Source organism: Meriones unguiculatus, chromosome 11, assembly GCF_030254825.1.
Source record: "Meriones unguiculatus strain TT.TT164.6M chromosome 11, Bangor_MerUng_6.1, whole genome shotgun sequence".
Lineage (NCBI taxonomy): Eukaryota > Metazoa > Chordata > Mammalia > Rodentia > Muridae > Meriones > Meriones unguiculatus.
In genome coordinates this window covers 33,638,951-33,655,330 of record NC_083359.1, presented here as the reverse complement: position 1 = coordinate 33,655,330, position 16,380 = coordinate 33,638,951, and the positions used below count along the sequence as shown (strand labels likewise).

At 45.1% G+C, this 16,380-nt stretch overlaps 1 protein-coding gene across 15 annotated transcripts in view; it reads right to left on the bottom strand.

Annotated features, from left to right (window-relative positions):
• Tenm2 (teneurin transmembrane protein 2) overlaps positions 1–16,380 on the bottom strand; it is a 1,501,569-nt gene that overhangs the window by 48,030 nt on the left and 1,437,159 nt on the right. For all 15 annotated transcript variants that reach the window (XM_060363849.1, XM_060363848.1, XM_060363851.1 and 12 more), the window contains 5 exons: positions 11,917–12,036; positions 8,427–8,688; positions 7,394–7,661; positions 2,987–3,130; positions 2,214–2,463 (listed from right to left, as the gene is read on the bottom strand). In XM_060363849.1, coding sequence (XP_060219832.1) covers positions 2,214–2,463; positions 2,987–3,130; positions 7,394–7,661; positions 8,427–8,688; positions 11,917–12,036 — 1,044 coding nt within the window. The remainder of the gene's footprint in view (positions 1–2,213; positions 2,464–2,986; positions 3,131–7,393; positions 7,662–8,426; positions 8,689–11,916; positions 12,037–16,380) is intronic.

The following is a 16,380-nucleotide window of genomic DNA, read 5'->3' as shown; positions in this document are numbered from 1 at the left end:
CCCACCTTTCCCCTCAGCGGGATGTTTCTTGAGCCCACATTTCATCTCTCCTGTCCTCACAGAGATACACATGAGCCTAACACTACTACTCAGTAAACATCCTCCAGATGAGGGGATGCAGCGATCTCAGGGGAAAACAGCTGCGTCTCCCCTCCCCCACCATCCCTTATAGATATATCTCCCTTACAGTGCCTGGCAGAGTTTTAACTCCTGAGAATATTAGCGGTAGCTGCTGGTGGCCAGGTCACCGGTGTCTCTCCCAGCAGGGTTTGTGAGGACAATGATTGCTGACTTGATTGGATTGAGAAGTGCCTAAGAGATTAGTGAAGCAAACCTCTCCGTGTCTCATGAGGGTGTTTCCAGAGATGAATTTGTCATGAGGACTCTGACCTAACGAACTGCTTAATCCACTGATGAATTGAAAACGGCAACAACAACAACAACAACGAAACCCACAACAGAATAGACCACAGAATGGCAGTGGCACTGTGGAAGGTGCTGCCTGGAGGAAGCAGGTTAGTATGGCAGGTGCATGAAGGCTCTCTTGCTCTGACCCCCTCCCTTCACCATGTCTGACCCCTCCCGGCCATTGTGGTTCTGCCTGGCTTCCTGTCTGCCAAGGTGTGAACTGCTCTGCCACACCCTTTCTGCCAAGACAGACCTACCGCTTGGAAACCTTGAGCCAAAGTCCCTCCCGATATCCTGTTCTGTCAGGTCATTTGCTCGCATTTAGTGGACACGGACATTCAATGCAAGTGTGACCTGTGGCGTCTTCATCTTCCACATGATAGTTGAGGGCACTTCGAAAGGACCACCGGCCATAGGTGACTCAGGCCCCCAAATCCTAGGGCTCACTCTCAAATCCTCAACTCTCTTCGACTCCCTCTTTCCCCCCATCTCTCCCTCTCTTCATTCTTTCTCACTCATCTGGTTTAACTGGAAGATACATCTTCACTGGAACATTTCCGTATGTTCAGCGCTGTCAAATCACCAGACCACCAAATAGTGGGCCATTGACACAGCCTTCCTGTGGATTTTCCTGCCCTCGCCCTGCATTCCTAGAGCCCATTTCCCACACACCAGCCAGAGCCATCTCCTAAAAATGGCAGTCAGACATTCATCAGCTACATTTAACTTCTACTTCAATCTCTCGTGGCTGCCCATTGCAAAAGAAATGCAATTTTTGTTAATCCAAAGCGTAGGTCCCTTCCTTACCTCTCTGGGTTCCAGATGCTCTTCTGAGCCCACCAGCCCCCAGTTGCATTAAATTTCTATGGGTTCCTTCAATTAGCCAGGTTACTGCCTGAAAATGGTTCTTTTTTTTTTTTTGTGCCTGGAATGCTTTCCCTCAGACGTCCTATGGCTAACATCATCGTCATTCACAGCCCAGCTCAGATGCCATCAGTAGGAGAGGTTTCTCTGTCTGTTTTGTGCTTTGCAGCCTTCTTATTGCCCCTTTCCACCACGGTTGATATGTCTCACTATGCTGGATTTTCCTTAAAGCACTCATATGTATTTGAAATTATTATTTTTTTCACTTTCCCACATAATTCAATTGGAAGCTCCCTATTGGATCATGAACACAACATGGGGACAGAGTTATTTGTTGATACTCCCCTCCCCCCCATTTGCTCATTTACATCTTTCCCCCTCTTTGTATACATCCTCCTCTGGCTGAGGGTGTGGAACCAACTCTCCTTGGAAACGTATTTGAAAGAGCGTTTAGGAGTCTCTGTTTTCCCAACACCGAGGAATCTAGTCTTCAGACTTAGTAGCAAGCAATGGCCAGGAGGAATCTTCCAGGATGGTATGAAGCAACCTAGTTAGGCCAGGTGCCAGTGTGTTACATTGCATACTAGTAAGTACAAAAAGACCCCAGGGGATTCACTGAGGGGCAGCACCCAGAGGTGCCTGGCACAACCTTCAGAATGAGAGATGGAGCGTTAGTGGTCCTCACGCTCTGATGTGTATCTGAGGCTGCAACTGAGCTTTTAAAAAAAACGAGACATTTAGCTCCTTCCTGGGTTACAGACCATCTGCTACCCTTGTCCGAGGCTGAATTGCTGACAACTGTTTCAAATACGTGGATGCTATTTTATAGATAATCAAAACATTTCCCATCCCGAGGGCCCCAAATTCAGCCATCCTTCACCCAGAGAAACCCGCAAGCAAGGAGGATCTGGAGAGCAGACGTTTTCTGGTGTGCCATTTACCGTAACTCCAAGATACTGGTCACATTTCGAGAGGGAAAGATGCGCCGGATGTAATTGAAGTCACCGACAAAGAGGCTCCCGTCGATCCCCACAGCCAGGGCCACGGGGGCCAACAGTTTGTTGCCTTCGGCGAGGCCGTTGCAGCTGGGACAGGAGATGCTTCTGCGGCGGCCATTACCCATGATGCTAGTGATGATGGCGGGCTGCTGGGTCAGGAACTGGTTCTCCCCCGTGCCTTTGTGTAGTATTCCTGGGGGAGGGAGGCAGAGCTGGGGAGTCACACAATCCTGCTGGGGGGACACTTGGGTTGACGTACTGAATGGGTGGGCAGTAATCTCGAGAAAAAGAAAAAACAGGAAACCTCTCCTTTGAGGGGCCTTCCAATTTCTCCCTGCATCCTCGTGATGCAGGGAGAACAGCAACGGGAGGCCCACTCCCAAAGCTGTGATGTGGGTAGGACACTATCTGAAGAGATACCAGAAAACAAAACCAAAAACAAAGCCAATGATGTACGATAAGGATGATAAACCGAGATTGGCCTTTAAAGGGAAAAATGAGGAAATCTATGAATCTGGGAGGTATTTGATTAAAAACAAAACAAAACACCTGAGGAATGGGCTACCACTTAAATGTCAATGCTAGAGACACTAAACCAATGATTCATTTTATTTATGATTATTATAATAATTATTATTAGTTTTGTGCTGGGCAGGGATGGAACCAACGACTCCATGCATAACCATTAAGAACCTTCCCCTAGTCCCCTAACGTACCGCTTTTCACATTGAGGATGTGATGCTTGTCCAGGGACCAGCCACCAAGGTTGGAAGGGTCCAGCTCAAATCCTTGAAGCAGGGCTGTCCTTTTCTCCCACAGGATGAGACTGGGGCATGTCTCATATTCAAACCCGACAGACACTGTAGAACAAAGGGTTTGGGACAAAGTGGGAGAAGAGGTGAATGAGTACTTTGGAGCTCCTTAGCAAGAATGAGAAACACACACAGGGATAATCTGTTACCAAAACTTGAAGGGGTGGCTGACAGCTTTGCTCCCCAGGATTCTGTCCTACAAAATCCAGAGTTTTGAGTTGAACTCAAGTTTGAAACTTTGTGCAGTGGCCTTGGGGAGCCTTTCCTGATGAATCCCTGACCTTCAAAATGACCCCAAAGACATGGAGAGAGGAGAATAGTTTTAAAACCTAATGCTACACAAGTCTCCTTAGATGGGAATGGGAGGAAGGGAGGTGGTTTCTATTGGCCTGCTGCTCCTAGAACGCATTTGTTATGTCTCATTTGTCACTCATTAGGAAAAAGGCCTTTGGAAGCTTAGTTGCTCCTTGATAAGGAGATTCAGGGGCAACAGCGTGTAAGGAAAAGCACTTAGCTCTGCTTCAGTGTCTGCAGGGTCTGTATCTAGGAATATACAGACTGAAATGATTTAGGGAAATATGTTTCATCGAGACTGAACATACACAAACATTTTTCTGTGCTACAATTCCCTAAACAATATGCATTATAAGCCAGGCTTGTGCTGGTACACACCTTTAATCCTAGCACTCAGGAAGCAGAGGCTCTTTGAGTTTGAGGCCAGCCTGGTCTACAGATTGAGTTCTAGGAAAGCCAGGGCTATACAGAGAAACCTGTCTTAAAAACCCAAACCCAAATCAAGACCAAAACCCAAAACCAATATCCATTACAAAACTTATCCAGAGTTGATTTAAAGAATATGGGAAGATGCATGGAGGTTAAGTACAAAATGCTGTGCCTTCCCATACAAGTAACCTGAGTTTCTGCAGAGATTGGTATTCATGGGGGTTGAGGAAGCAATCCCTTTTGGATACCAAGGGGAGATTATGGGTGCAGGATTCTAGAAAGAACTAGGAGAGGTTTGCACCTATAGAGTACAGCCTGATAGTTATAGTGGGCATCAGAGAGTGTCAGACCTTAAAACCTTGTTTGTAAAAATCTTGCATTTGTCACATGGACAAATGGAAGAGGGAAAGAAGGAGAGAAAGGTACGTGAACCTTTGATTGCAGCCTTGTGCCTCATGTATTTCTCTATGTGCACATGGGGAAAGCGAAGCCTCGATTTCTCAGAGAGAGATATGGTGGGAGAGATGAGACCAAACGCTGAGGCACCATACATCTTTAATTGGAAGGCTGCTCTGGAAATCTGAGGCATTGTCATATAGCTGTTCCTAGTACATTAAACTCTTAACTATGTGTGTCACCTTTGGGGATTCTCTGCAGCTCTTGAAAAATCCTGAGATACGCAAATGTCGATATGAATTTAGGATATATTTTCATCTCAACAACAAACAAAGCCACATGCATCCCCTTGCACCTCATGACCATCTAGTAGCCGGAGATTGCAGATGTCCATCTCATGGTCATGATGCACTGTTTGTTACTGCAAAGAATTAGGGCCTGTTGATGGTATAGGAGCAGGAAACAAACAGGACGAGACTAGGCCAAAGATGCTAGATAGCAGATGCAGGAGGAATCACCATCTGTGAGGGTCATGTCAAAGGATTTGGGAGTCAGCTTGAAGAGACACCTAATGATCACAGACTGGACTTTCTGACCATTAACAAGCATAATGACTTCAATGGGTTGAAATATACTAGCTATATTTTAGTGCATGAGTTCAGAGTGGTATTTAAGAAAACGTTCATTTGCTACCCTTGGAGGATAAGCCAACTCATTATACTGAAAACCAGTAAATAAGAGAAAGAATCACGTATTTGTCCTTTCTTTCTGGTGTGAACTGAAGCTCAAATAGCCAAGTAGTTAATGAGAAGTCACTTCTGTATGATCGTACTCCGGCTAACAGTTGAAGACTCAGTGACAGATTCAAAATGTCATTCTGTAGTCCTTGGTGACTTCAGATATATAGAGACTGAGCAACCATGGCTCATGTCTTAAGAGACACCCACCCCCACCAGACTCCTCTTGGTAGAACAGCACAATGCCCTTTGGGTTGTATGGCCAAAGCGAAACACCAAACCTGGGCCAGAGAAAGACTCAGGACGCAACTATTCATTTGCCCAGGGTTAATCAGCCACTAGCACACAATTAGAAATTTTACAAGCAAACAACCCAATTTCTTCAAAGACTAAATTATAAGACACACACACACACACACACACACACACACACACAAACACACACAGGGAAAGTCAGATTAATTTAAAGAGAGACATAGAAAGTGATATTAATTAAAATTAGTTTGCATCTTAATAATTTATTGGTTTGGGTGTGTATATGAGTGTGTGTGTGGATGTGTTATGCCACCATGCTCATGTGGCAGGCAGGAGACAACAGGTGGGAGCTGGCTCTCTCCTTAGACTCTGTGGGTTCCAGGGCGTAAACCAGGGTGCCCTTACTGTTGACCCATCTTTTGGCCCTGATTAAAATTTTCTTTTTACAAAGTCTAAAAAGAAAACAACCATTATTTGTACATTGTTTCAATCAGTTGAAGTATTAATATTTTATGATATTAAGGAGACAGTTGAAATTTTTCTTTCTTTCTCCTCCCTTCCTCCCTTCCTCCCTTCCTCCCTCCCTCCCTCCCTCCCTTCCTCTCTCCCTCCCTCTCTCTCTCTCTCTCTCTCTCTTTCTCTTTCTTTCTTTCTTTCTTTCTTTCTTTCTTTCTTTCTTTCTTTCTTTCTTTCTTTCTGTCTTCCTCCCTCCATCCCTCCCTCCCTCCCTTCCTTTCTTCCTCCCTTCCTCCCTTTCTTTCTTTGTTATCTGTCTTTTGAGACAGGGACTTGACAAATCTTGCTCAGGCTACCCTTAAGCTAGTAAACCTCCTGTCTCTGACACCTGAGTGTTGCGATCACAGCTGGGTACTACCACAACTGGCCACCAACGGAAATAATGGACAGTGATGGGTTGTTTGGTGACACCAAGAAACCATGGTTTTGTAATAACTACATTGTTGGTATTGTTTCAGAGTGTTTTTAGACACATGTGTTGATATATTCTAGATTAAATAATGCGATTTCTGAAACTTTAGCAAAATATGTGATGCAGGAGAATGGATTTGAGTATGAAGAAACATAATTCAGCATGATCTGATAGCAGGATCTGGAGAATACAGAGTGGATTACTGTGTTCTACTTTGTGGTATTGGCTATTGATTTAAGATCAGCTAAACCAATAATACTCTTTGTTAGCCAATATTTTTAGATTAAACGTACCAGGAACTCCAATAACTCTCCTGCTTTAGTTACTGACATTACTGATTGATGAAGCCGGCTACTGGGGCTTATGCTGAGTTCTTGTAACCTGCTTGTTATATTGTCTTTGGAAAATTTAATCCCCGCCCCTTCAACCTCAGCAGTACCATGAAGTTTATGATAAGGTCTTCTTGGGACTTTGAGTGGTTACCGAAGGATTTGTCACGGTGCTCTCTGCACAAAGTGACTGCCTGATAAACACTGCCATTCCCAGAGAGCATTTCTGAGTTTTCTGGCCGCTTGCTTTGGTCATGTTGCTCGCAGTCCTTGAGAATCGTAAGTGTGGGGGTGGAGAGGCTACAAGATGCTAGATCCAAATCACCAGTCAGCTACAAGTAGGAAGAAACTGGGCAGATACTAAAGCACAGCTCAAACACTCCGAGGTCCATTTTTCCTGAGGGTAAATAGCCCGAAAGGCAAAGGCGGGGAACATGCAGTGTGGCTCTCAGTTCTCCTCAACCTCCAATTTCTTATTCTCGAGGTATGTTCACTACCATTGGCAAGCATACTCTCTGGATCATGAACCTGTCCCTGCCTGCCTCTTGATAGTCCTCTGCTTTGACCACCACATTCTAGCCATTGTCTCTCCTTGTGTCTGGAGTACCTCTTTTCTGATTCTTGCGCGGTTCCTATTGGTCAGTCAAGTCTTCAACTAAACACCACTTCCTGAGAGCTTCCCCTGACTTGTCCATAGCTGCTCCTCCACTCAGTATGTGCCATTTATTTATTTTTTCTTTATTACTAGCCCTTATCACAGCTTTATGTTTCCTGATCCAGTCAGTCTCTCTCATCTTGGTCTTCCATCGGAATGTAAGGCCCTTGGAAGGGAGATCTTGTCTGTCTTACAGACCATTGTATCTTTATTTACTAGAAGAGTGCTTGGAATAGAAAGAAACACAACCAAAGCCATGAATGAAAAGTGGTTGAAACCAACACATACCAACAGCATCTGACAGCCCATAAACCCTTTGGCCATAAGCATCCGTCTTGTCCCAGATGAATGTGTAGGCCAGGTTGGGAGAAGCCTGGAATGACTTCTGGAAGAGATGCCCCTCTACAGCAACCATCAGGTGAACCCTGATGAGGTTCAAGGGTACTGTGGACTGGGTCATGGTGATCTTCAGTAGTGACTTATACCCTGCAGTTCTCGAGCTGAGATAACGGAGTTTCACATTGGAACCAGGGAGCTCAATTTCTTCGTGAAGAACCTGGAGGGGAAATACTAGGTTGGTCTCCAACATCAAACACACCCTGGCAGGTGAGCTGTTTGCAAGCCAGTGCTGCTGTGAGCTGCCTCCCTCACTGAAGCATCATCCCCAATGTGGGTACATGGACCACTTCCCATGGCTGAGAGGGAAGAAAAGAAAACCAACCCAAACTTCATCCTACGCCATGGAGTGAAGGGACTGAGGTTATGATTTTTGGATTAATAATTATTCTTGGTCACTGTAGTGTTTCTCTCAAAAAAGCCCCACACTGTTGGTAAAAGATGTAAATAAGAACAGCAGGCTTTATTGCTAGCTGCATGCAAGGAGGCCACGAGAGGCTGTAATTATATGAACCTGCAACTTTCCCTGACAATCGGTATAAAGCAACAGGGAGGCAGTAATGTAATATGCCCTCTGTCGTAACGCCAATGTAGATCATTAAAGCGCCTCTTATCATGTATCTTCGTGACTAACAGGAATAAAAAGCAATTTATAGGTGGGCTGCACATATGTATGTTGTTTTTATTTTATTAAAAGCTCTTGTGGCTGCCAAAGTCTTGAGCGACTATCTGCAAACATTCCAAATGTCCAGGAGGGACTCAAACTGTCACCTACAGGGGCTATAAATTCTACGTTCTGTTTCTCTCTTTAACTATTCATTTCTAGCACACCTGGGGAGACAGAGATGCTGGGAGAAAGTTGGCCAGCTGGGTTTAGTTTGGGAAGCACGGAGAGCTTTTCCCATGCTCTGGCACCTGTCCTTACCTGGGTCTCAGGCACAATGGGGTTCGCTGCTGGGGAAGCGCTGAAGAAGGTGGAGAGAGGGGAGGAGATGATGATTGGATCTGGCCGGACAAAGCCGCTGAGGTCACAGCTGGGGATGGAGTTCTCCTCGGTCTTCATTACCAGGGTGTCCATGGCATAGAAGCTGTTCCACGGCAGCCACACTGTGCGCTCCTGGCTCATGAAAGGGGCTCGCTCAAAGTGAAGAGTCAAGGCAGCACCCCCATTGGCAATCAGGTCAAACCTGGAGATAGGTCAACAGGGTCATTAGCCTCCTTGCCTAAGAGCTGTGGGAAGGACAGAGACTGGTTGGTAGATGGGCTGTCCTGCAACTTACTAGTTATGTGGCTCTAGGCAAGTTACCAACCCTCTCTGAGCCTGTCACATTCACCCACCATTCACCTCTCAGTGGGAATAATGGCGTTGACCAGGACAGTGTAACAAAGAAAGAACTTTGTGGATGAGGGAAGGGTAGAGATACGCTAAATCCAGCCTGCCACCTGTTTTGGGAAGTGGCAATTATGTGTGATTGGCACCCATTTACTTATGTGTCTCCCATGGCTGTATTCCAGCCATAAGGACAGAGCTGAGTCATGGCCCCAAAGCTACACAGTCAGTAGAGCCTAAATGCTTCACTAGCTGGCCCTTTGAAGAAAATGCTCCTTGATCCTGGAATAAAGTATTCAGTACTAAGACTGAGAGATGTGTTCAGCAGATGTAGGGCTAATAGTCATAGGATGTAGGCAGGGCTCATAAGCACATGTTGTTTAAACAAATTCTGCTCTGCGCTCAGAAGTGTAGGCAACCATACCCCTGTTTGTACCTCAAGAGCTGTGTGGAGATGTGCTGCTAAGTTAAGCTTAAAGTTAAGCTAAGGTAGCTAGCTCTCCTTGGTTTATGGAATGGGAGGAGGCTTGTGGAGAGATGCACCCCAAGTTTAAGCTGCACTCCACTGGACCGACTCTCCTGCGTGTCTGTCTTGCTCACTCCAGAATCTCTACTGCTGCATCATAGTAACATCTCAGCGAGAATATACTGAACACAAATACACGTACTGTGTGTTTCACCCTCCTTTGGTTCCGTGTCTCGCAATTTTTAGTGACACATAACGAATGACTACGGTAAACAGGAATATTAAGGTACATACTGGAGCATGCAGAGAGCAACTGTTCACCTGCAGCTAATTTGTTTATCTGTTTGCTAGCTATTCATGATGCTGGAGACAGTTTTGCGTTTGATACAGTAGGGAGTCAAAAGTTTTGAGGCACACCTGCAATCTGGGTGGTTGGCAAGCCGGGGTAATAGTATTTCTAGCTATAGGCAAGCCTGGGTTACACAGTGCGATCCTGTCTAAAACACCACCAACTAGCTCAAAACAATACTACTCCTGGCTGTTCATGGTGGCACAAAAGAATCAACATGAAAGTCAGTGGTCCATGCCACATCTCTAAGGCTCTGAGATTTCTAGGGTTATTGCAGATTTATCTTGACACTTGCTTTGCAGCCTGAGAGAGCTGAAGAGCTGGGATATAGGCCTGGAGAGATGATATGGGAGGTGGATTTGAGATGTAATTAGTCAGGAAGTATTTGAAGAGGGATGAGAGAAGAGAAGGAAGGGAGAGACAGGGGCCAAGAGATTCCAGAATGATTTCATATGTTGTCTAAAGGGATTTTTAATGAATTGGCTCAACCATGTTAACTCTTTAAGAGTTTTGGCTCACACTCGTAACTCTAGCACCAGGGAGGCAGAGGCTGGAGGATTGTTGCAAGTTCAAGCTCAGTCTGTGCTATTCAGGAAGACCCTGCCTCAAAAATAAAAATACACAAAATAAGAACAATTGAATATAGTTCAGTGGTAGAACGATTTTTCTAGCATGTGTGAAGCCTGGCATTTGATCTCCAGCGCCACAAAAGCCACGTGTCCAAAACAAGCAAGCAAACAAATACAAGTTCCTCAAATAGAAAAGCAAAAACTAAGGAAGAACGCTGGTTTTAAGCCAGGCATGGTGGTACATGATTAATCCTAACCTTCTAAGATGAGGAAGGAGAATTGTCACAGATTTGAGGCCAGCCTGGGCTATCTAGTAAGACCATTAAAAAAAAAAAATTCCTGGCCTCTGAGGGCGAAAAAGGGCCAAAGGCCCTCTGCCTAGGGCACAATTGCTATCCTAGTGCCTCCATAGAATTTGGGGACAAAGTGCGTGCGTGAGACACCAGACATCTAATGAATGCGGATGATCTCACACTGATAATGATTAGACTGTTTTGCCGGCTTTCAATGGCACGAAAGCAGCGCACATTCAGTAGTCAGGGGCTTTTGAATTGTCATCATTTCCTGGACAGTACAACAGTCTCTTGCAATTCACAGCAGCAGCAGTGAGCCCCCAATTCCCAGTGGGCCACACTACTGCCAGGGTCATGCTACAGAGTTCTGTGTTGTTCAGCTGGTGGGTATCTCATAGTGTGTTTATTAGGGTGATGAGCGATATCATCACTCAGCGGTTGAGAGCTTCAGTGTAGGGACACGAGGGTGGCCTGCTGTGGACTGGTAATTTTCTTTTAACTGGCTGCATGGCTACCTTAAAACATTGAAAGGAGAGCTAGACTCTATTGGAGAGACAGTTTTTTTTTTTTTTTTCTCCATGAAGCCGCTATGACTTTCTAAAGTTTGATTTTTACAGAAAAAGCTTCCAGTAGATTTATAGTGACAGTTTCTATTTCTCTTTGGAAGAGAACATGGTTCGTGTGTGTGTGTGTGTGTGTGTGTGTGTGTGTGTGTGTGTGTGCTCAGTCCAGAGTGGGTATTTCCTCCTTTCTCTGGATGTCTTTTCTTTTTCTGTAACTTTTGACTCTATGCCCAGTGGATTTAGGAAGCCATGGAGCTTTCATCTTGGTGGGGACTGAACGGGTGCGTGTTCCCAATCAGAAGATAATAGGGGAAGGTCGCCTCCTTCACACAGCAGGGTGACTGCTAAATGTACTTAATTAGACTTCTCTGATTACAGCCCACCCCCTCAAAACTGTAGCGAAAATAACACAACTCTTAAAGCCGCAGATGAAAGCAGAAGGGAAGCGCCGCAGGACACCGTGTCGTGTGGATTCCTGTCACCCTGCACTGCCTTTGATTTAAAATAGGAGTCAGCTTCTAAAAGCTACCTTCCCTTCCTTTTTCTAGAATCCTACAGCCACGCTGGTTACAAAAGGAGTGGCAGTTACCTGCCAGGGAAAAAGGAGGGTGATGGCTGTCAGCCACCTTGGCACGTTGGCCTTTCTGTTTGTTTTCTGGTGAGAATGTCACTCTCACAGCTATGACATGTCTTTGGGGGAGTCTTCCCTAGAGATCTGGGCTGGTGGCCATTCCAATGTACTAGAAGAGACTACTTGGTTCCAAGCCAACAAATACTATCATTCTTTTTGCATGCACATTTGGTACTTGGTACTGGGTAGGTACGGCTCCTACAATGCTACTTACGTGCCATCCTGGCGAGTGATGGTGTAGCCGTATTTTGGGTACTTGACAAAAGACACATTCACACCCACCAAGGGAGTACCATCAGTAGTCACCACTTGGCCTCGGATCAGAGAAACCAGGCTGAGAGGGAGAAAAAGAAAACAGGGGCGTGTGAGACACACACATGGAAACAGATATAAAAGGCTTGCTGTGTTTTTCTTTCCTCCTGTGGCTGCTTCCTTATTCTTGCCTGGTACCTAGACCGGGAGAAGACCTTCAACCCTGGATGCTGACTACACACTGGCATACCTCATAGAGAGGTGTGGGCAAAGGGGGATGGATATCTCAGTGCTTTATTTTGCCTAAGCATAAGAACAAGGGCATTCTGGGAAGAAATCCCCAGACAGTGATGCCTGGTCCCTGGACTGAGCAGTGGAGCCTCCCGGGCACTTTCCTTTAGCCTTGGCCTTGCTCCATTGCTTGATGTCACTTGGCTTTGTTTGGCTTGAGCTTCAGGCTGCTCCTCATCACTCACATGCGAGCCTTGGCCTGGCACATGAAGTATCATGCCTGGATGAGAGCTTCCCCATCTGGCTGCTCATTTCCTAATTTGGCTTTGGAGCAAGGCCATCTCACTGTTCTCCTAGAGGCTGGGATGCCAAGGAGTGCAGAGAAGCATGCAGAGGTTTGCTGTAAGTGTCCTCCCCGTCCACACCGCCATGTTTTGCTACCTACAAAGAGCAAAATTTCCTACAATCCACAAGAACATTTTTGGGGTGGTGGTAGAGGAGTGGGAATATTTTGGGATCCGATTGCATTCAATTCCCTCCTATCAAAATCCTGCTGCCTTGGGAGAAGAGAGGCTGAAATCCCACCCTCCTCCTCTCTCTGGTGTCATGTGATTCTCTTTTCTCGATAGACAACAGTAACTAGAATTTTCCCAATAATCATGATTTCCAGCTCTCTGGAAAATCCTATAAATCCAGGAGGAGCTACAATGTGGCTTGACTTTGCTTTCCCTGAGATACTTAGGACCCCAAGTAGTTCTGTTGTTCTATTTTTGAATATCTGCATATCCATAATGAGCTATCTTGGGGATAAGACCCAAGTCTAAACATTCAATTCATGTATGTTTCATATACATCTTATAAACCTGCCCTGAAGGTAATTTGATACAGTATTTTTTAATAACTGTGAATAAGACAGTTTCATAGATGGAATTCTTTGCTTGAAGTGACAAGTGTTGGACTTTGGAGCATTTTGGATTTTTCCACATTAGGGATGCTCAACCTTTGACCTAAAGAAATCCTGAAACTGGAGAAATGTGTATTTCCTCTCCCAGAATTCTCTTGTCTTAATGAGGAAGTACGACCATCAGAAGCTCTGTATTTGCTCTAAGCTCTGAGCTGACCACACTAGTTTTTCAGCTCTCCCATTGGTCCCGGAGACAGGGGCTGGTTTGGTGAGCGCAGACGGCTCTTGGGGATCCCAGGTTCCTGGGCACACTCCCAATTTCTGGACTAGGTAATCGAGCTGACCTGCTCTTTGCCAGAATCTTGTCAAAGATTTTTGGAGTACGCTTCCTTTGCCATCCCAGGTGTCCTGAAAACTGAAGGGATGCTGTCTCCAAGCATTTCTTTCCATTAGCAATACCCCCTGCTGCTCAGCTCCAACCCTTTGATGATCTGGGGGTATTCAGGCCGTTCCACCGACAGCTTTAATTGTCTGCCACTGGCTGCCTAACAAATGAATCCTACTTTTAGGTGGTTCCAACTACAGTGCTAGAGTCTTTTGAAAGTAGAAAACTAATTTATGAAAATACTCCTTTTGTTCAATCCTATTCTCTTAGCTCTAAGTAAGATTCCTTTAAGGCCTCACCAGACACTATTTTTAAAATCAATGGCTTATGTTGATGACCACAAACAAGGTACACAGCACTCGTGATCCGAAAACCAAATTAGGAGTATGTCCCACCATGTCTCTTCTCCCTTTTTTCCCCCAAAACTATTTCTTTTAAATCCACTCTACAGCATAAGGCTTTGTGGTGCTCTACAAGGAATGAAAGGGGTTCGACTGTCTGTGATTCTCCTCCCTCCCCAACCTTCCCGTTCTGTTTTTCCATTTCTCCATTGTTGCTGGCTTCCTATCGTTTCTAGGCAGCCGACTCGCAGAAAAGATTCAGCGAAGGCATGCTATCGGTTCATTTCTATTTATGATTATTGATGTGTAACAATTATCACATTATCTAGATAGTGAGGTCTGCTCCATAAATTATAGTGGTGGGGCCAGAGCATCTTAGTTATTTTTGTCTGCCATTATCTCGGGGAACGCCTTTGTAGAAGTCTTGAATTAAGTTCTTCTTTATTCCCGGCTCTGTCCTTCATTATTTGTCAGATGATAATGTACTGAGCTTCGCATGCTTACTGAACTTCGCCCCGTGTCTTGGAGAACTGTTTTGTCCTTCTGAATTATGTATCTGTACAGAGATGCTGGAGAGCGCTGCCTCATCAAACTCCCAAACAGCTTCTTCTAAAGTGACTCTCCTTCACTCAGATCTGCGTGCTACTCCAGCCCACCACATATCTTTAGAGTGTCTGCTGACTCCACTGTATCTTATCCCTCTCATAGGATGCTCCCCACAAATGGTGGCTCATGGTGGGAAGGTTAGGGTGGTATCAGAAGGGGAAGAAAAATGTGAAAAGGAGAGTGTTAGTAAGCGACTGGCTGAGGATAGACACTGACATGCTAAGTAAAAAGAGCATGGAAGCAGACTGAGGTTATTAAAAGCATTTACAGCCCAAGCAAGCTTACATGAACCTCACCAAGATGCTACAATGGAGCATAAGTCAGTCACATGTCTTCTTGAGAAGAACTGTGTTCATAATCAAAAGGAAGCACACACAGGCACTGTCTCAGAGCCAAGATTAACAAGCAGGAAACACCTTTTCATTGTGGTCAGAGATTTGTGCCTGTTTCTCTCCCTTCCTCGCTCACTCCTTCCCTCCCCCTTCCCTTTCTTTCTTTCTTTCTTTCTTTCTTTCTTTCTTTCTTTCTTTCTTTCTTTCATCCTCTCTTAGGATAAATAGTGACATTACTACACACTCTATAGTAATATTATGCTTGTTTTGCTAATCAAGAAGACAAGATTATTGTGCCCAGCATGGCTCAGGTAGGAAACATAATCTCAGAAGACTGAGATTATGATCTCTTCTATATTATCCTTTATTTTATTTATTTCTGTTTAGTAAAACAGGACCTAAGGTGACCTGGTGAAGAACTCTCATCGTCAAAGGACCTGCCAAAGGCAGTGTGTCATCGTGTACGACTGTAATCCCAGCACTTGGGCAGGAGAGACTGGACGGTTTCTTGGAGTTCATGGCCAGTCTGGCCTGTAGTCAAGAAGTTCATGCTAGTCTGGGTTCCCTTCCTTCTGGTCCAGTCAGGGTTATAGAGTGAGTAAGACCCTTGAATCAGCACAGATGAATACATAAACAGACCGAGTTGCCCAAAAACTGGGCTTGTGCAGCTTTGCAGAACGCTTCTGAGTGGCTGCAGAACTGGCTGTGACTCTGCCCAGCCTTTCGGGCTCTCAAAGGAGGCCTGGGGACTTAGTCCCTTCCAGATGATGCCTGCTCCCTAGAGCTGAGTCAGGTGACTTCCAATAGAATCACCTGTGAAGCTAGAGGCTCCTGACCTTGCTGAGAGATGAAGTGGGGTGAACAGCCTATTTCCACGGGCACTTCTGAGCCTGGCTGAGTGAGAACAGAGGGCAGAAGAGCAAGGGTAGGTAGAGAGTGTTAGAGCTAGAGAGGACAACATGTACTGTGTTCTAGTACATAGCTGGGTTGGGTGGCTACGGAGAACCAAAACATAGTGCATACTGGAAAGGGGTAAGCAGATTTTAAGTGTTTTCAGTACAAAAAAAAAGTGATAAATATTTAAGATGACAGATATATTAATTACCCTGTTCTGATCATTACACACAATGTATACATGAATCAAAATGTCACAGTACATCCCGTTATTAGTGCCAGTCAACAATAAAATAAGGGCTGGCTGAAAAAGGCCACCAAGCCTGACCACCTGATCCTGGTACCAGTCTGCTGGCAGGAAAGAATTAACTTCCATAGTTGTCCTGTGAGCTCCACATGTATGCCGTTGTACTCCCCCAAAGTAAATATAAATACAAAACACATTCAAAATTGTAAAAAAAAAAAAAAAAAAAAAAAAAAAATGGAAAAGGTTAAAATCCAAAACCCCAAAGGATTTAGAAGGAAGGTGACAGATTGGGTGTATCAGAAGGGAACCCCATTGTCTTGCTCATACTCCCCAAATCTAGAGGCTGAGTGAAGGCTCAACCAATAAGCAGTTCCTATTTTTTTTCCATGTGAAAGAGCAGAGAGATGGGGTAGGGTGCCCCGGAAAAGTTTATCCCAGCCTTTACAGCAGCATATGCCTGGAATTCTGGATCTGTCCAGGGAGTCA